The following is a 20,895-nucleotide window of genomic DNA, read 5'->3' on the forward strand; positions in this document are numbered from 1 at the left end:
CCAATGGTTTGTTAATTTTATTAATCCTTTCAAAGAACCAGCTTCTTGTCCTGTTGATTCTTTCTATAGTTTTTCTGTTTTCTATTTCATTTATTTCTGCTCTGATCTTTATTATTTCTTTTCTGTTGGTGACTGTAGGTTCCCTCTGCTGGTCTGTTTCTAGTTGCTGGAGATGCTGTGTTAATGTGTTAATTTTGATTATTTCTTCTTTTTGGATGTGCGCATTTATCACAATAAGTTGTCCTCTCAGCTTTCATCATGTCCCAAAGATTTTGGTATGTTGTGTTTTCGTTCTTGTTTGCTTCTAGGAAATTTCTTAATTCACGTTTAATTTCTTCTATTATGCAGTCGCTCTTCTGCAGGGTGTTATTCAGTTTCCATTGAATAATACATTAATACAAACTTTATTTATTAATTATATATTAATAAATAATATAATTATTAATTATGTATTAATGCAAACTTTATTTATACATGTATTAATACAAACTTTATTTCCTTGGTCATCTTATTGTTGCTATCTAATTTTATGCCATTGTGGTCTGAAAAGATGCTTTGTAGTATTTTGATATTTGTAAATTTATGGAGGCTTGCTTTGTGACCCAACACATGGTCAATTGTGGAGAATGTTCCATGTGCACTGGAAAAGAATGTGTATTGTGCTGTTGTTGGGTTGAATGCTCTGTACATGTCTATGAGGTCAAATTGGTTGATTGTTCTGTTTAGTTCCTCTGTATCTTTGTCGAGTTTCTTTCTGATTGTTCTATCCCTTTTCGAAAAGTGCAGTATTAAAATCTCCCATTATAATTGTAAATTTATCTATTTCTTTCTTAAATTCTAGTAGGGTTTACTTTATATATCTTGGTGTTCTTTCATTTGGAGCGTAGATGTTAATTATGCTTATTTCATCTTGCTCAATTGACCCTTTAATCAAGCGATAAGTGTTCTTTATCTCTTATGCTGGTTTTTGCTTTAAAGTTGTTTTTTGTTTTTTTTTAAATCAGAGATTAGTATTGCCACTCCTGCTTGTTTTTTATTGCTGTTAGCTTGGTATACTTTTTTCCATCCTTTAACTTTTAGTCTGTTTTTGTATTTGTGTGTAAGTTGTGTCTCTTGCAGGCAGCATATTGAAGGGTCTTGTTTTCTTATCCATTCAGCCACTCTCTGTCTCTTCATGGGTGCATTTAATCCGTTGACATTCAGTGTAATTATTGACAAGTATGGATTAACTGCTGTCATTAAGTTAATTTTTTGTGGTGCTGTTTGTTCCTTTGTTCTGTATGCCTTCTTGTGCTGAGTTCATGTTTTTTTGTGCTATTTCTTGTCAGTGTCTTCTTAGTTTTAATGTTTCCTTGTTCTGCTTGGATCTTCCATTTTCATGGTAAGTTGTGAAGTATTAATTTTCTTTGGAGTTACCTTATAGTCTATTAAGTTTTTCCTTCATTTAAGACAGTCTATTGTATCCTGCAATCTACTCAACCTCCTGACCACCTGAATCTCTGTTCCTATATTTTTCCCTTCTTTGACCTTGTTAATATTTTTATCTTTGGTTGGCCTCACAGGTCCTCTGAATTCATTGCTGTAATTTTGTTCTGTTCTGTATTCTGCGATCTGTTGACTGAGTTCCAGGTGGTGTTGCCATGTCTGTCAATCTCTGGTTGTTGTCTATTCTTGCTGGCTTTCATTCCAAAGAATGCCCTTTAGGATGTTTTGAAACGCTGGATTGGCTTTGACATAATCTCTTAGCTTCTGTTTTTCCTGGAATGTTTTGATTGCACCATCGTATTTGATTGACAGTTTTGCTGGACAGACAATTCTTGGTTGGCAGGTTTTTTCTTTTAGGGTTTTTTGTATGTCTCCTCATTGCCTTTTTGCCAGCATGGTTTCTGTTGAGAAGTCAGAGCTTAATCTATTTCCTTGCCTTTGTAGGTAACACTTCTCTTTTCCCTGGCTGCTTTTAGGATTCTCTCCTTGTCTTTGATTTTAGAGAGCTTGATTATGATATGTCTTGGTGATTTTCTTTTGGGGTCTGTCCTTCCTGGGGTTCACTCAGCTTCTTGAATTTTTATCTCCTCATCCTTCAAGATGTTAGGAAAATTTTCTTCCAGGAGCTCTTCAGCTATCTCTTCTGTGGACTTCTGTGATTCTTCCTGTTCTAGAAGGCCAATAATTCTTAAGTTTTTCCTCTTCATGTTATCCAGCATGAATCTTAGATTCTCTTCAGATTTTTAATCCTTTTTTTTCTGCTTGCTCTTCTATCTTAACAGTATTGAGAGATTTGTCTTCCAGCTCTATGGTTCTGGCTTCCATCTCTTCCATACTGCTCCTTTGCCCTTTCAGTGTATTGTCCATGTCTTATATTTTACTATTAATCATCTGGACTTCTCTTTGCAGGTTTTAATTGTTTCCAATGCCGTATCTATCTTGTTTGATTGCTCCTGTAGCACTTTCGTGACTTCTTCCTTATTTGAATTTGTTTCCATATTATTCTTCTGAATTCCTTCTCAGGCAGATCTGGAGCCTGCTCTTCTACTGGAAAGTCTGTGTCTGCTTCCAGCTCATTTGTCTCAGTTACTTTTCTCTGTTTTGTACATGTGATCAGATCTTTAATTGTGTTTTCTTGGATATTTTCAGTAGTTATGTGGGTTTTTAATGCTTAAATGGGTGTATGTTGCTTTGTTGTTAAGCTTACTGAGTGTCTCTGGGTGGAAATGATCTGGAGATATGCTTCCCTTTTCATGTGTAATGCCTAGAAGCTAATATTGGCTCTTGTCCAGATGGTGGGGTATTACATGGTATGCTTGTAGCTTGGCTATATGAGCACAGTTGCTGTCTCTTCTTGGATAAGGTAGGGGGAGAAAGCTCCAACCCCTGGGAAAATGTGAGGCCAAAAGGACCAAAGACAGAAACAATATAAAAGCACCAATCAAAAACAAAAATAAAATTGTGATTGACTGTCCAGTGGTCTTTGCTGTGCAGGCAGGGATAAAGGGTCCTGCCAGGTCCACTTTGGGACTGGCTCCCAGAGTCAAACATCATAAAAAGCAGCCCGTGGGTTTCCTCTCTGTGCTGTGGGAAAACTGTGGGTACAATGCTGGACCTTTTGGGGGTGTGCTCCTGCCCGCCTGAAGGCATCTGGGCTTGGCAGTGAGGGTGCAATCAGAGTGAAGAGGAAAGATATGTGATAAATGAAAAGTGAAAGATGAAAAATTGGTCACACCTCTCCCTCCAGACATGCAGCTTCGCAGCGTCTAGTGCTGGGTCACTGCCTCCAACCTCCGCATGTAGTTGTTTTGTAGTATTAATATGCAGACACTATTCCAATTTAGCAGTTTCCTCCAGTCTTGGGTGTGCAGCCCCACTCCTACCTGGGCCTTGATCACAGGTCTCTCCTGACCAAGGACTTTTAAGGCTAATGGGCATAAAGGAACTAGCATTTCTCTTCATCATGTTATTTAGGGGTTAATTTCCTGGTTATCATTCTTTATCTTTCTGGAAAAGGATAGTATAAAATGTTCCCTCTTCTTTCTGCCAGAAGATTTAAGTACTAGTAAGAGAGGATGTGCTTGGCCTCAGCTTTGGTTTGGCACTGTAGGCAAACCATGGCATCTTCAAGGAGTCCACATTAGGGTTGAAGCTTTATGTACATCACCTGCAAGAACAGGAAGCACATGTGGCTATAGATTTAGAAGGAACACAAACCTGGGAATTCAGAGCTCCAGGTTCTTCTGGAACAAATTATTTCAAATAAGCTTTAATTACGAATCATTTCATAAAACTGTCTCTGAGAAAAATTCCTGGTATTTGCCTGTCATCTCTTGGTAACTGCTGAGACGTTCCTGAGAGCCATAATCAACAGGCAGGCAGGAGAAAGATGCCACTTGTACTTAAGACCATATGAGGACTGGCAAGCAGAACAGTGTCACATTTCACAGAAAATGCAGCATCTTCAAGTTCTTTCAAAGGACCAAATTAAATGTAATGTCAGTACTTCATAATAAACAATCTTGGGTCTCTTCTTATGCTGAGATGCCACGAACTGCCACAATCTTCCAACAAACCCAGGGTCAGGATGGCCTCCATACTGGGGCGGGGAGGAAGGGCTTCTTCAGCTCTGCTCTCCCCACTGCACTCATCTGATCCATAAGCAATCCAGTTCTCAGAGGCCCCAATTCTTAGACAATATGGGAACATGACAAATCAACTGGCAACACATATTAGATGAGTTTTTATTCTTTTCCAGGCCCACAAGGCACAGCCACTTTCAGGGAAACCTCAACCCAATTAATCCAAGCCATTGACTAGCTGCATCCTTTTCTTCCTTTTCTATTGTAGTTTTTTTTTTTTTTTTTTTTTTTAAATCATATAGTTACACTTGTTCTTGTTGTTGTTATGTGCCGTCAAGTCAGTTCCAACCCATAGCGACCCTGTACAGGGTTTCCGAGGAGCAGCTGGTGAGCTTGAACCACTGACCTTGAGGTTCAAACTAGTTATACTTGGGCACTATTAATTTTGTCCTATTAACCAATAGCCCTTTTTAGGGGGCGTGGGGGAGTGGAATCATTTCATGAATGCCTGCTTGAATTCCTCACAACACTCCAAGTGTCACAGGGAAGGAACAGCCCCTGTCAGTGGCAGCTGTGGGAGGACCAGTTCAGAGATAACACAAACCCAGTCACATCATTCTCTAGCCAATCAAATGGAACAACTCTTTATCTCATCCCTTTTTACCTTCTTCTAGAACTGACACTGAAGAGCGTAAAACAGTTTTACAAAGACAAAAGGATAAATAAACACGAGGCAAAATGTACCACTAAATAGGTTAATCAAGTCTTGATTTTTGAAATGCTTTAGTACCATTTACAGTAGCATCTTTACTTGAGTTTCAGTTTGACAAAACTGCCTGTGGATCAGCCAGACACCTGGCTTTCCTACCTTCCTTCATACCTACTTTTGGCCATATTGCTTATCACTGGTTCAATTTCACTAGGAGACTTGGAAAGGAGAGACACATGTGAAACAGAATTACAGGCATTTGTTCCACATCTTACATCACGTCCTACACACTTTGTGGTCTAAACACACCTGTACTGTTGAAAATTCCAGCCAGACTCCTTTCTGTTTGCCTTTCCATTTTACACCTATTGCATAGGTTACAGGAAAGAATTTGAAGTCCATTAGAGACAGAACACACACACACACACACACACAAGATAAAGACTTACAATGCTGACACAACAACAAAATCCAGATATAAGTAATGACAGGTCAGATGACACTAAAATGAGGACCTACACATTAAATAATTGTATTGATTTAGGACAGTACTTCTCAGTCCTGGTTGCATATTAAAATCTCCCCATGGGAAACCCCCTTTTGCCACGAGGCCCAGACATTAGAGCCTTTAAAGCTCTGCAGGTGAATCCAATGTGCAACAGGAGTTAGCATCAGTGGGTTTGGGTGCTTTAAAATTTCGAACCATTGGTTTATTACCTTTTAAAAAGGACGAAATCTCAAATTAAAATAAAAAAAAAGCAAAGGGGATCAGAATTGAGCAGGTGATGTGGGATGAAAGGCTGTCAGGTGCTTCCAGGATCGGTGGCAACACTGCCCAGCTACAGCTGTGTGCTAATAAGGTTCCTGAGAGAGGTGACTCTGATTTCAAGAGAAAAGTTCCACAAGGGAAAACTTCTGGATTATCTGAGTAGAATTATGAACTAGAATGCTGGTCTATAACAAATATTTAAACAAACAAACAACTCAGCAAAAGTAGCAGTAGTAGTACCATGTTGTTGTTGTTGTTGTTGTTATGTGCCATCGAGTCGGGTCCGACCCATAGCGACCCTGTACAGGGTTTCCGAGGGTGTAAATCTTTACGGGAGTAGAAAGCCTCATCTTTCTCCCGCGGAGCGGCTGGTAGTTTCGAACCGCTGACCTTAAGGTTCGCAGCCCGATTCGTAACCACTACGCTACCAGAGCTCCATAGGGTTGGAAAAAGTGTTCACATTTTTCATGGATTGTTGTTCATCCTGGCCAACGTCCACCATTGCACGTCCCCTTTTCTGACACTAGAATTGGTGGGACTCCACACATTCTAGGAAAAGTCATGAGGAATTGGATGGCACATGTATAATGTGGTGAAAGGGGCAGAGGATAATACTGGGATGGGAGCAATGGAGAAAGAAGTTGGCAGAGTGACAAGGGCACCATAGTACACATTGGCTGAGGGCTTCCTCTGGGCCAGGCACTGTTCCCATCTTTGCACACATAACCTTTGAGGAAGAGTAGAGCCATCTTGAAGAGTCAGATACAGCATTAGACAGAGTAGCAGGTAACTTGGCTGAGGCCAGAGAGCGGAAGGGTGGGTATTGATCCAGGTTAGCTGTAAAGTCAACCTCCTCCCAGGCCCTCATCCTAGAAAGGCATCCTGTTAAAGCAGCAGGGGAAGCCTTGCCCAATGAGAAGGGTTCTGGGGAGGCCCTGTCAGTGTTGAGTACGGGAGGTTAGAAAGACAGTGGTATTTTAGAAATATTACAGTGTTGGAGTAAGACAAGTGAGGTAGAGCAAGCCTGAGCTGTGTTTATACTGAGTGAGGAAACATGGAGGAAACCCTGGCAAGGATCTATGGAAGGCCAAAGGTTTGAACAGCCTGCCTTCATTCTAGGTTACAGTGGGAGTGGATGGACTCTGAGCCAGGGTCCTGCTTGTGTTTCTGGTACTGCTTAAGCTTCAGAAGCCCCTCCAGGACATGGAATGTCTTGCTTGCCCACCTTGTACCTGACAGAGTACTGGGCACATGATAGGCTGTCAGTGTGTCTTTGTGGAATAAATAAAGTCACTGCATGTTGTGGATGTCACTTCCATTATCCAGTTGATATGATTGGTTGAAGGAAGTGAGACCACCCCTTAAAAGATCGGACAGCCACCACAACTACTAGGCAACTCCACAGACAATCAACAACTCAAGTGTGATGACAGATGAATTTATAAAGTGTCACCTTAATAGGAATCATAACATCATGTATTAAGTTTCTGGCCATCTAAGTTTCTGTTGTATGAATTTCTGATAATGCTAATGTCTTTCCCTAGCTTACTGATTATGGCATGAAGACTTGTTGAAGAGTAACAATGAGAAAGGCATAGTTTTCTTTCCGGAAAAACAAAAACAAAAACAAAAAAACCCCGGATTTCATTTGTTTCTATTGTTAGTTTCAGAGGAATTATATGGTTTATGTAGATTGAAAAATTCTCTCTGGTTAGTAGCACTATTAGTAATAGAAATATCAACTAATTGATGATAGCTTACTAAGTTAGGGAAGTTGGTGACCATTTAAGTCTTAAACAATGTCACTAGAACCAGCATTAATTTCACTGTGTAGAAGAGAGAGTTTCTGCAATGAGGGGGCCAGGGTTGAAAGCCAATTTACTGAAGGCTTTCAGCGATCCCTTCATGGCTTGGACTTCAGCGTACTTAAAAATGAAAGTACCTTAGACCTGATTTTTCCTAAGGTACTTTCTAGCTCTACATTCTATAATGTTCCATGTTGGATTCAGCATAGTTATGACGAAGCTGTCAATTAAAGCCTTAATTGATCACTTCAACAGAAACAGACAGAAAGGAAGGTGAATGTGTAGCACTACTGCACTTGTAATGAATGGGGAAAATCTTTTCAGGGTTAAGGTTAGGGCTACCTTGTGCTGTTTCTGATGATTAACTTGATTATTAACTGCTCAGTGAAATGGTCAATGAAAACTTCTTATTGCAATATGCTTTGCTTCTGCCTGCAGTTTTATAGGCAGAATTTATTGGCCAGTAGAATGACCCAGTGACACTTTATAGGGCCTTCTGGTAAAGTTTTGGTGATGATTTTATTATTGAAAAAAACAAGCAAACAAAAAAAAAAACACCTGGTAAAAATCCTTTCTATGAGGTGCGTGAGCATGATAATCCTTCCCAAGCAGGCATCCACGCACTTTCTGAGCATGAAAGATGAAAGTCTGTGATTTTGTAAAGTAGTATTATCAATAGCAACATCCTGAAACTGACTAAGACTAATTTGGTTTAAGTTCCAAATATGACCAACATTACAATCCGTGGTAGGTTAGTGAGGAATTTTCTCCCACTGGTTTCTAAGTTTTAGAACCTTTACAGCCTAGCCTGCCATGAAAGAGGAAGCATTTCTGACCATATCTTGGAGAAATCAAGTACTCTGTTTACATAGGGCTAACAAATAAACAAAGATTTGTGCTCCCTCTACTGGTCTCCACAGCAATATCAAAGTAGAAATGAACCTCAGTAGTATTGCCATCTTTAGGAAATGTAGTCAAATTAGGTATACCGGGCACTTAACTTGGTTTTAGATACTCTTGGGCAGGGGGGGATAAAATGTACTTGGAAAAATTTTTAATTAGATATTAAATTAGACATACCTATAGTCCTTGACTACCAAATTGCTAATTGTGCCTGTAATGGTAATTATAGGATTAATTTATTAACAGACACAGGTGGATTCCTCCAAGATTTTACAAGTTCACATATTATTTTTAAAACAGTTCTGGGAAAATCTCTAATCCAAACTAAGTTTCTTTTCTTGTTCTATTAAGAGCAGCTTCCATAAAGTAAAGATTTATACTATTTATACCCTTTCCGATAATGTCAAACATCAGACTTGATTTTCCAAATCATTAGCATGCAGAAGAATGACCTCATGGTGAACAGATGCACTTGGCTGTGAGCTGCAGTGATTACATCAGTCCCTCCCAGCAGTCAAGGTTGCCCATTCCAGTTAACCCTTTAAAGGCCTTCCTGTGTCCTCCTTTCCTTAGTAACACGCTTGAAAACACAACTTAGTCTTCTTTCTCTATTTCTACACACACACACACACACACACACACACACACACACACCTATATGTTAAGTTCAGCCAGTACTTTAACATTGATTACTGCTGGTCCATAAAGGAAGGAATCAATAAAGGAAGGCAAACTACTGGGCTAGACAAGAAAGCAGTTCAAATACCTATTATGGTCTGGGAATTACCAACACAAGTATAGAAATAGATATGAGTTAAATGGTGTTTGCAAAGAACATTTTCTGATGGGAAAACAGATTAAAAACAACAACAATTATTTTTAAAAAGTGAAGCACCTCACACATTAGCCTAACAACAGAAAAGCCTGCATTCGCATCTGAGTTTGACAGTACAGCATGAAGAAAGGGCATTACTTGGCCAACCTGCCCTTGATGGCTGTCTTGGCTGGGCATCAATGGCACTCAGGCAAGGTCTGTGGCAGAGGAAACTTTCCAACAGTGGCAACTCTGTGCACGGAAAGGCTAGTTGGTATCAGGGGCTCTCCCTCTAGGAAATGGGGTCACATGCTGCATTCTGGCTTGCTACTACAAATACATGTGAAAAGAGTGCTAAAGTTAGCTCTCTTTCTGCATGAATGAGACTGCTCCTTGTTGCAAGGATACAAAGAAAATCTCAGAGCCTCTAATTCTTCAGATTGTGCATATGTACGTGAGCAGGAAGCCCAGAGCCCTGCTTTGAAGATACTGATGGCCAGAGATGGTCTGATTGGGTCCTACATGCACTGTGTGAGTTAAAGCCGCACAGGGTCAAATTTTCCAGTTGATGTGTTACTTGGAAGAGCAGACTTAGCGTTAATTTCTTGGTTTAAGCTGGCCAGTTCATATGGGCTTCATTGTACTTGTCCCAAGTATATAAGATACGACTATGAAAAAATAAAGAAATGTTTTCATCTGTAACAGAGAGTGATAAAGATTCCTCAAAAGCAAAACCAGTACATAAATGAGACACGGCTGTAGTTCTGAAAATAAGGCACTGAAATGCTCTAACCTCATTGTAAACCTATTGCCACAGAGTCAAGTCCAACACAAAGCCACCCTATAGAAAAGAGTGAAATTGCCTTAGAACTTCGCCACTGTGCTACAGGGCTCTTCATAATACTCTCCCCAAATTGTAGTCTAAATCAAGTTCATTTCTAGTTCCTTCCTAATCATTGTTATGGCAGACATGCAAAATGTTAAGAAAGATCATTATGCCCAGACTTAAAATCACGCTCATGTATTAGTGATGTGTCTGTAAGAAAATTTTATCACTCAACACCTAATATCCTAAGACCTAACATTATGAAATGTGATGTTGTTAAGTGCTGTTGAATTGGTTACAGTGACCCTGTATAGGGTTTCCAAGGAGTGGCTGGTGGGTTTGAACTGCTGACTTTGTGGTTAGAAGTTTAATGCTTATCTTACAGCACCACACCAGGCCTCTATGAAATGCAGTATTAATGTTAATAACTAGTAAAGAGAAAGGACCAGCATTTGTTTTGCTATCCTGTTTAGCTTAGTATTCCTCCAGTAAAAGTTCCAATGTACACCATTTATGTGTTGTCAGAATCTTTATTCTATTATGAAATTTTTGTCAATGTGACATTCTCTAGTAACAATCCTCTCCAATTAGTAGGTCTTAAAACTCCAATAACTCACGCAGTTCCACTTAAGATGTTACCTACATCCTGACTTATTTGAATTTGCTTAAATAAATTTGAAGTTTCAGAACAGATAAAATTCATTTGTATAAAGTCTAAAATATACCTAGAAAAGAGACTTCACCAATATTTGTTTCAATAACATCTTAATAAAGAACCCGAAGAATGTAAGACTCGACTTAAGAAATATAAACAGCTAGCTGTTAATTTATGTTTTCTAAAAAAATTAAGAAATGAAAGCTTTCTCAAAGCTAAACAACAGCAACAACAAAACCTCCATTGAAAAATCAAGTTCTAATACCTCATAAGGATGAGAAACAGCTCACTGGGATCTTAAAAAAAAAAAAAAAAATTAGCTTGGCCTTAGATCCTTGATGTTCTTTCACCTAAAATTCAGAAACAGTTTTAAACCTCTAGCCAGACTTGAGTATGAAATCATTATTTCCCTTGAAACTGATTTTTTTTTTTTGTCTTAAAATGTTGGCAGACTGTATAAAAGAATTCAATTCACAGCTGTTCTATTTTTTAAATGTAAGAAACATTGATCAAAGCTTGTAAGTTATAAGCTTTTCTCAAGTTGTTTAGTATTCCAGTCCAACAAAGATCAATAGAGGCCATCCCTGTGTTTCTTGACGCCTCACCAGGAAGCAGAGGCGTGATTATGTAAATCATGCGGCTCCCCTTACCTCTGCCAGCTTGCTTATCTCCCTAGCCTTCTGCTTGCTGCTCCTGACTCCCTGTACAAGTGCCTGCATCTCCCTCTTATCTCTAAGCTCGAAGAGGCAAGGATTGAAGCCAGCGATGTTAAACAATGATGCATGGCTGATTTTATTTGTAAGTGATTTATTTCATTGAATTTAATTTTTTTTTCGACTTTGTATGTAAGATATTTGTTAACAAGTCAAAACAGGAGAAGAAAATTGGTGTTCAGATACAATTGAAACAGGCTAGAAATCTATTAAGCACCATGGTAGGAAAAGGCAGCCCCTTTTTAAGAATTACAACATACATTATAACTAAATATCCTCTTTGCTTTCGAAAATGCAATTAATCTGGAATTATGTGCAAAAACTACAATAATTCTATTCTTTTAAAACAACAATAATCACCACACACACACACACACACACACACAAAAGAAAACACAACAAAAACCAGAGTAATAATATAATCAGCTTAAACAGTAATTTTTTTTTTTTCAAACTGGAAATATGAAGAGAGTAAAAGCCTAAAAACAAGGATATTCAGAAACATTTTAGAAAATTTCTATTGGCCTAATAAATTTAAATGATCATAAGGCAGTTTCTAAGCTGGTCCCACACCAGGTGCTGCTCCGGTCAGTGGTTTGTCCATATGCACACAGACCACTCCAGAGAGAAAGCCGGCCTGCTGCCCTGCTGTAATGACTGACTGGGGCATACCGTGCTTACATTTCTCCTGCATTAATCCTTGACCCTGGTATCTTGGCAGCATAATCCCCATTTAGCATTAGTAGCAACGGCTTCGACTGTGAGGAACTCTTTTTTGATAAGTAAGCACAGATTCGGGCATCGCTCTTAAACAACATATTCCCAGCTCAGCAAGAAACCCACACTCCTGAATGAACCAGAGCACATTACTGAGAAAAAGTTCATTAACCTTGCTAGATTCGGAGGTTAACAGGATAGCTGAAGAAAAGAACTGAGTGAACAGCTCAGATGCAAAACAAATTAAAATGAATGTCATCGTTCCTTTTGATATTCATTAGTTGATTCAGAGGGAGAATGTTCTTCTTAAATTCGCAACCATTTATCTGTACAAAACAGGTGTACATCTGCTGGTCGAATGCGTGAGAGAAGAATAATGTAGATACTCACCCGTTCCACTGAGGGAGTAGCTGGAAGAGGGTGAAAATACTCGGGCTGCAAAATCCTCAAATGTCATTACTTCACGGTGGTTCTGAATTATTGCTTCAAGGTACAGAGCTCTCTCTTCATAGCTGTGGTAATCGGTTAAGGAAACAAATGCATGTGCAGAATGACACGCATAATAATGGCATGGTTTGTTTTGTTTTAAAACAGTTACGGAACTTCAGTATTTGTGGGAAGAATGTACTTTGCAAGTTCCCTAGCATCCTCTCAGAAAATGAAATATTAATCATAACAACAAAATTCTAACTTTGAGGTCTAAGTATTTCTTAAGACTTCAGTTGTAATCAAGACTGGTTATCATTTAAAAAAATAAGTAGACCAATAGTTATAGAACAATGTCATGACATCAAAGCTGATTGAAATAAACAGACAAAACCAGAGACACTGTAATGGCATCCTTTGCATCATCAGCTAAAACATTTTCAGCCTACTGACATCATGGATTGAGACTGCAAGAAGGAACTGGTGATACAACTGTGCACACATTTAAACAATTTAAAAATGCATGACATCAGGAAGGGAGACGGTAAGGAGGTATACTCTAAAGGGGCTGCATGGTTCTAACCAAAATAAGCTATGAGCTTTACTAATATGTGAGAAAATCTAGCAAAGAGTGTACAATGTGATTTAAAAAAAAAAAAAAATCTATTGCCTTTTAATTAAAACTGCAGTCTGGAACACACAGCATTCAAATGTGTAATCAAAAACCAGTCACCAATAAAACTTACAAGCGTAACGCACTGAAGCAACTTTCCAGCTGTCTTAATAGGACCCCTGCGTGGGGCAGCCTTTCACAGGGCAGAAAGCAAATCTTCCCCTTTGTGTAGGGTTTCTGCTTCCTCAGAAGGTGAATCATGCACTTCCAATAACAGGATAACGTCAGAACAATTCGGCAGCGGATGGAGCCATTGCACACACGACTTTATGAATGAACAGTTGGATAAGGCGGCATGATGTCTCATTTCCCTCTTGCTCATTATCCATGTAAAAGTTAAAATACATGTTTTAAACATTTTGGAAAACATGTGAATTCTTCAGGAACAAAGGGAGTGTTAATCACCATCAAATTATTATTTGCAGCTCCAGAAGAGGAAGAGTAATTCTAGGGTTTCTCGTAATATTTTAAAACTATGTGCAAAACAGCCTCTTAAAAAATATAAGTTGTTTCTTTTCTGCCCTTTTATTCACTGTGTAGAACCTGGAGTGATAAAAGCTTGGAAGTGGCCATCCAATGCACACCAACTGGCCTCCAGTCTCTTGGAGCAATAGTGGAAGGAGAGTCAGGAACCGAAGGCCGGATTTGGAATGTGTGGCCAATTGCCTCCATGAATAAGTGCCCCATTTGCCTGAGACCAGAAAAACTGAATGGTGCCCAGCTACTATTACGGAACATTTTGATGAAAGATTTCATAGAAGAATCCTGATCAAAAGGGGAGAAACACAGTACAGAATTTCAAATTTGTTTTTGACAGAGGATAATGATTTTTAAATGCAGGCTCCCCGTTACCCTGCTCCTTTTGTTATATTCAGAGGATGATTTTCATACCATGAGGAGGCAGAAGCATTCTGAGTCTGTGCTGTCCAGTAGGGCAGCCATGAGCCACATTTGCCTATTTAAATGGAAATTAATTAAAATAAAAAATAAAAAATTCAGTTCCTCTTTTCCACTCAATAATCACATATGGTGAGGGGTTACCCTCCTGGACTGCACAGATGTAGAACATACCCAGTATCCCAGAGAGTTTCTTTTGGACAGCACAGGTCCAGAATTTCTCAAAAAGAAGATGAGTGTGGAGATTTTAGAAGTGGCCTTATGATGATTTATGATCTTTGACGTAGATGGTGACAATAGCCCAAGACTTGGGCGGCATGAGCCTGAATTGGCTTCTTGACTGTGCTGTACTCCTTCCTGGTGACACAGCTTTAATGAACAGGCTGCCAAACTTGTTCCGCGAGAGGCGCCTGCTCAGGTCCAATTCTCGAGAGACCTACTAATGCCATTCACGTCTTATTACGAACACACTTATTCTGCACAGCACTTGGCTGTCACCATGGCCTGGCCCTCCGTGCACAGTCCCAGCAAGCCGCTGGCCGTGGAACAGCAGGACGTTAGGCCTTAGTGGACGTCTGGTGAGCAGGCACTCTGACACTAAGCTGGCACGTGCTGGCCCAGCAGGGGCCGAGCGAGGCGTGACAAATTATTCAAAGAGCTGAGCTAAACTTAGGGCTGACAACCACCTGAGCCTTTGGACTGCCATGGCCTGCCATCAGTGCTCAATTCATGACTCCCCTTTTAGTCCACAGTCTGCTTGCAGACGGAAACAGCCACATCCCTCTAAAGGCCTGCCATGCTCTGCCCAGTATTGTGCTGATGCCTCCTGAAAGGCTCCACTCTGCCCAACACATCCACATAGAGTGCTTAAGACAATGGCAAACCCAGTAGAAATGTGTATGCATTTGGCTAAATGCTTGGTAGCAGACATATATAAAGAAGAGTGACTTGCTATGTTAATTGAGTTCACAGCCACACACCACACTGTTAAAAGAACAATTTCCCCCTGAATACTTAATTCAGAAGGAACTTTGGTAGCTAGTGGTTATGAGTCGGACTGCTAATCTCAAGGTCAGCAGTTTGAAATTACAGCTGCTCTGTAGAAGCAAGATGAAGCTTTCTGCTCCCATAAACATTTACAGCCTAGGAAACCCTATTCAGGGTTGCTATGAGTTGGAACCAACTCCACGGCACATCATCACCACCACCACCACTCAATTCAGAGAACAATCAAATTACTAACTAGAAGGCCATCTTCTGGAAATTTTTTAGTTTCTTTAGTAACCTACTCTGTCTACATTGCCAACTAAAAACTTCATCAATTATTGATATTTGTCAAACAAATCGAACACCTGAAAGTGCTTACTGTTTATATCAAGAAATCTGGAAGACCCGGCTAACTGGAAAGGGTCATCATATGTATTCCCAAGAAAGGGAATTAACTAGAGATAGGAAGTATCGAGTAATAACATTAAGTACTAGTAAAAATTTTGTTAAAGATAATCAAAAAATGATTACAAGTGTAAATTGACAAGGAACTGACAGATGCTCAAGTCAGATTCAAAAGAGGACATGGAACAAGGGTTACCATTGCTGATGTCATACAAATTTTCACTAAAAGCAAAGAATACCAGAGAGATGTTTACTATGTGGATCATAGAAAATTATGGATAATATAAAGAATATGGATTTCAAACACTTGATTAAGTTCATGTGGAACCTGTACATGGATCAAGAGAAAGATGTTTGAACAGAACAAGGAGATACCGCACGGTTCAGAATTGAGAAAGGTACATGGCCTGGTGGTTATCTTTTCAGCTTATTTAATGCTGGATAAATACTTTGAGAAGCTGGACTATGTAAAGAAGAATGTGTCCTCAGGATTGGAAGAATTAACAATTAACAATCTGGTCTAGCAAGGTTATAGTTTTGCTTGCCAAAAACTGATCCACATTCTTCTTCATGTAATTCAGCTTCTCGAATCATTTGTTCAGCATAAAGACTGAAGAGGTATGGTGAAAGGATACAGCCCTGGCGTACACCTTTCCTGATTTTTTAAAAAATGTTTTATTGTGAATTATGTGATAGTTTACATGGGAGAACATTAGCTTTACATTCATCCTATAGTATATCGTTTCATTGCCATGGCTATGGTTACAATCCCCTCCATGTATCATCAACCAACCAAAGGGTATACCCTGCAAGCCTAGTAGCCCCCAGTCAGCACACAGGCCCTCTCCCTTTCTGTGTCTAAAGTCCCCAGCTGCTCCATCTCTCCACATCATCGTTTCTGCCTCCATCTCTGGCGTCACTTCTTCTCTGGGTAGGGTCCCGCTCTCCGCTCTTCTCCCTTGACACCTTTCCTGATTTTAAACCATTCAGTCTCCCCTTGTTCTGACAAGAAATCAAACAACATATTGCAATGGAGAAATCTGCTGCAAAAGACCTCTTTAAAGTGTTACAAAAAAATCAAAGATGAGGACTGAGGTGTGCCTAACCTAAGCCATGGTATTTTCATTTATCCCATATGCATGTGAAAGGTGGACAATGAATGAAGAAGACTGAAGAAGACTTGATGCATTTGAATTGTGGTATTGGCAAAGAATACTGAATATACCATGAACTGCCAGAAGAATAAACAAATCAGTCTTAGAAGAAATACAATCAAAATGCTCCTTAGAAGTCAAAATGGTGAGACTTCAGCTTGCTTACTTTGGACACATCATCAGGAAAGACTAACTGCTAGGAAAGGACATGATGGTTGGTAAAGCAGAGGGTCAAAACTCTGGAAACTAAGGCCTAAGTAACTCGGTGAATGGTGTGACACATACCAGAGGAGGGAACTGAAGAGGGAAGGCAGGGCTGAGTTGGGTCTGAGGTGTCGAAGGGGAATATCTATGGGGGAAGTCTAACGGGGTTTGTAACTGTGGCTAAACAGAGAGACCTAGGCTAGAGAAAAGGAGTTACCTATGAGTCACCAGTGTGAAGATGACCTTAGAGGAGAAATGGGGAGAATGAAATGCTGGGAAGAGCCCTTCCCATCAACTTCAAAGGCAGAAATAAAGACACAGGAAAGAGAGAGAGGCAAGAATGTTGTTCTTAAATGAATCTTTTCCAATGAACAGTGACCCTGTCAGGGTTTCTGAGACTGGTGAATTTGAACCACCAGTCAAACTTACCTTATGTTCAAGAAATTACCCTACAGTGCCACACCAAGACTCCAAAAGAATTGTTGTTGTTGTTCTTAGGTGGGGTAGACTAAGTACTGACTCATAGCAACCTTATGTACAACAGAATGAAACACTACCCAGGGCTGTGCTTACTTTATAATCGTTGCTATGCTTGAGCCCATTGCTGCTGCCACTGTGCAAATCTATCTAGTTGGGAATCATTCTGTTTTTTTGCTGACTCTCCACTTGACCAAGCATGATGTCCTTCTCCAAGGATTGGTCCCTCCTGATAATATGTCCAAACTATGAAGACAAAACTCGGGCTGTTCTGTCTTCTAAGGAGTATTCTAGCTGTACTTCTTCCAACACAGATTTGTTTGCTCTTTTGGTGGTACTTGGTGTATATATATACATATATATATATATATATATATTTTTTTTTTTTTTTTTTTTCCTGCAGAGGCGCATGTGATAGAAGGTTTTTTTTTAATTTTATTTTTAAAAAATAATTCAAGTTTCCCCTACTTCCTAAGAAATTGGAATACATCATGTTGTGAGATTGTTGGCTCATTATCTAGGGTACAAATACACACTTAATCAATTGATGTTTTATTGAATGCAAAGCAAAGAAGAAGCTGCCATACATATCAGCAATCTTGGGGTTCAGTGGCTACTTCCACTTCATCTAGAAACTGCTTGCTGGTTTCGAGCTTGAAGAGCCTTGACAGTACAAATTTGTCTTCTGTAGCTGTCTTCTTGGGGGAGTCCCATGGTACTTTTCATATTCTCCTCCAACACCATAACTCAAATGCTTCAATTCTTCTACAGTCTTTCTTATTCACTGTCCAATTTTCACATGCATATAAGGTTACTGAAAATACCACGATTTGGGTCAGGTGCACCTTCTTTTTAAAAAAAGCTTTTTATTTTGTGCGTTGAGTGATAGTTTACATGGGAGAACATCAGTTTTGCATTTCTCCTGTGAGATTTTATATCATTGCTATGATTACAATCCCCTCCATGCATCACCATTCAACAATATTTACATCTATTACATATTTGTTTGTTTGTTTTAATGTACACAAAAACACTCAGGAATTAAAAAAAAAAACCCAAGGGCGCATTCTGCAAGCCTGTGTACATGCCACCAGCACGCAGCCTTTCTCTTTCTGTTAGTCCGAAATCCTCATTTGCTCCATCTCTCATTATCATCATCTTTGCCACCATATCTGGTGTTGCTGTTTCTCTGGATAGGGTCCCATATTCTGCTAATGCTTTTCTCCCTTGATGGTCCTCGGGTCTTCTGTTGCTGGAATCTAAAATTAACTACTCCCCTTTTTATGTTACAAAACTTCTGTCTTCACAACTGTGACAATTGTGATTAATCATGATACCAATTATTCACTATTGAATCATAAGAATCTTGGTGATCTTCTTTTGGGGTCTAGACTTCCTGGGTTCATTGAGCTTCTTGATTGCTTATCTTTTCATTTTTCAGGATGTTACGGAAATTTTCTTCCAGCAGCTCTTCAGCTATCTCCTCTGTGGTCTTGTGCGATTCTTCCTGTTCAGGAATTCCAATGATTCTCAAGTTGTTCCTCTTCATGTTGTCTTACATGAATCTTAGACTTTCTTCAGATTTTTTAATCCTTTTTTCTGTGGGCTATTCTATCTTAGCAGTATTGAGGGATTTGTCTTCCAGCTCACTGGTTCTAGCTCCCATCTCTTCAATTCTATTCCTTTGCCCTTTCAGTGTATTGTCCATTTCTCATATTTCATTATTAATCAATTGGACCCCTTTTTGCAGGTTTTGAATTGTTTCCAATGCTATTTCTATTTTATTTGATTGTTCCTGTAGCACTTTCCTGACTTCTTATTTTTCTCCACCCTTCTGTGGAGCATTTGGATGCACCTCAATATCATTCTCCTGAATTCCTTCTCAGGCAGTTTCAAAGCCTGCCCTCCTTCCAATGGGAAGTCTAGGTCTACCTGCAAATTGCTTGTTTCAGTTACTCTATCTTGTTTCTGGACATGTGCTGAAATATTTGACTTTATCTTGGGCATCTTCAATAATTAGATGTGTTTTCAATAATTAGATAAATGTATGCTGATATAGTATTAAGCTTTCTAATTGTCTCCAGTTAGATGTGATAAGGAAATGAACTTCCCTTTTCAGTTTTCTTATTATCCAACTCAGAGTAACTGTAGCAGGTACTGGCTGTTTATCTAGTGTAAGCTGCTGGTATTGGCTCTTGCCTGAATGGTGGGATTTTATAGGATATGATTGTAAGCTTGGCTATATGAACACAATTACTGTCTCTTATTGGGTAATGTAGAGAGAGAAAGAGCGCTCCCCCAAGGTAAAAGGGGATCAAAACAAAACAAAAAAACACAACACAGCTGCAAAAAAACCAGATTGCATACTACAGTCTATAATCATACATACAAAACAAAAAACCACTGTAGGAAAATAGGAGTATGACTTTAACACCCCTTCCTCAGCTGGCTGAACTGTTCTGGGAGACTGTGCCATTTAAAGCAGTTCCTGTTGCTCTCTCCCTCTTCTTAAGATTCTGCACACTGTGGTTTTTGCTGAGCAGATCTGTGAGCACTTGTAGTGTAGTAGACCCTCTGGGGGTGGGGTGTCCACTGGCTTAGGCACCCCCTCTCATCAGTGGAGGGGCACAGTGAGAGACCAGGAACAGGAAACAATGCTCACACCGTTATCTCTGATGACTGATCAGACCTCTGTGGCGGGAGCGTGCCTCTGATCCTGTTTCTGCTCTGTCATGCCCAAGATGGCAGCTCTGGCACCCACTGGCAACTGCAGCTCAGAAAACACCACTTTTCTTACTTCTGCTACAAATTTCACTAGCAGTAAGCCTTCAATCCTTCTAAATATTCCTTTACATGTAGTTCAAAGTTCTGGAACTGCCCCCTGAACCAGCTTCATCCAGTATTTTGTGTTATTACCGTTGGAGGTCTGCATCATGCTGCTCCCTAATCTTCCATCAAGCCCCCCAAATCATAAGAATCTTATCCCCATCTCCTTTCACCAGACCCGTCTAGACAAGATAAAAACTATTCAGTGGGGATTCTACCTTTCCCTGTACTTTAAAACTAAACTCCTTCTTGAAAACTTGTAAGCTGGCACTCCATGCCTTTATAGGCCTCCCATTTTAGGTAGCCAATGTCTAAGTTGTCCATCCCTATCAACCCTGTCAACTCTGTGTACAGAGGGGATATGTTTGATCCTTGATGTGAAGACTCCTCTCGGTTGGTATTTTGAGCTACTACATCTATAATTATAGGTCAAGTTCATCAAATTGTAGCAATTTACACTTGTTTCCTTTATCAATAATTGTTTTTTTTATTTATCTTCTTTTAGTCTAGATCTGATCATCAAGCCATCAAAGCTAGGTCAAATTAGTACTATCTGCAAGTTGAGGCATTCTTGTGCGCCTTCCCTCACTTCATATTAGCTGGGCGTTTCACTCTTGGTTCTAGCCCTCTATGGCTAGGTCATTATTCATGGGTTTAGGAGTCCTCAGGTCTCATCACACTTCAGACCAACTAGCCCTTCCTCTTCTCTCTCTCATCTCCAGATTGATGGGAGTCTATAGAACATGGCAGAACTCAGCCCGTATCTTCATTGTTGCCTTTCCCCCTCTTCCACTCACCAGTAGACCAATGTGGTCACCAGCAAGCTTACATGCCTGCACGTTTTCCTTTTGTGTTTCAATCCTGGGGG

General features: G+C 39.7%; 1 protein-coding gene across 1 annotated transcript in view; it reads right to left on the reverse strand.

Annotated features, from left to right (window-relative positions):
* RALGAPA2 (Ral GTPase activating protein, alpha subunit 2 (catalytic)) overlaps positions 1-20,895 on the reverse strand; it is a 535,657-nt gene that overhangs the window by 3,267 nt on the left and 511,495 nt on the right. The window contains exon 38 of the mRNA XM_006860649.1: positions 12,369-12,490. Coding sequence (XP_006860711.1) covers positions 12,369-12,490 — 122 coding nt within the window. The remainder of the gene's footprint in view (positions 1-12,368; positions 12,491-20,895) is intronic.

This window comes from Chrysochloris asiatica, unplaced genomic scaffold (assembly GCF_000296735.1).
Source record: "Chrysochloris asiatica unplaced genomic scaffold, ChrAsi1.0 scaffold00039, whole genome shotgun sequence".
NCBI lineage: Eukaryota > Metazoa > Chordata > Mammalia > Afrosoricida > Chrysochloridae > Chrysochloris > Chrysochloris asiatica.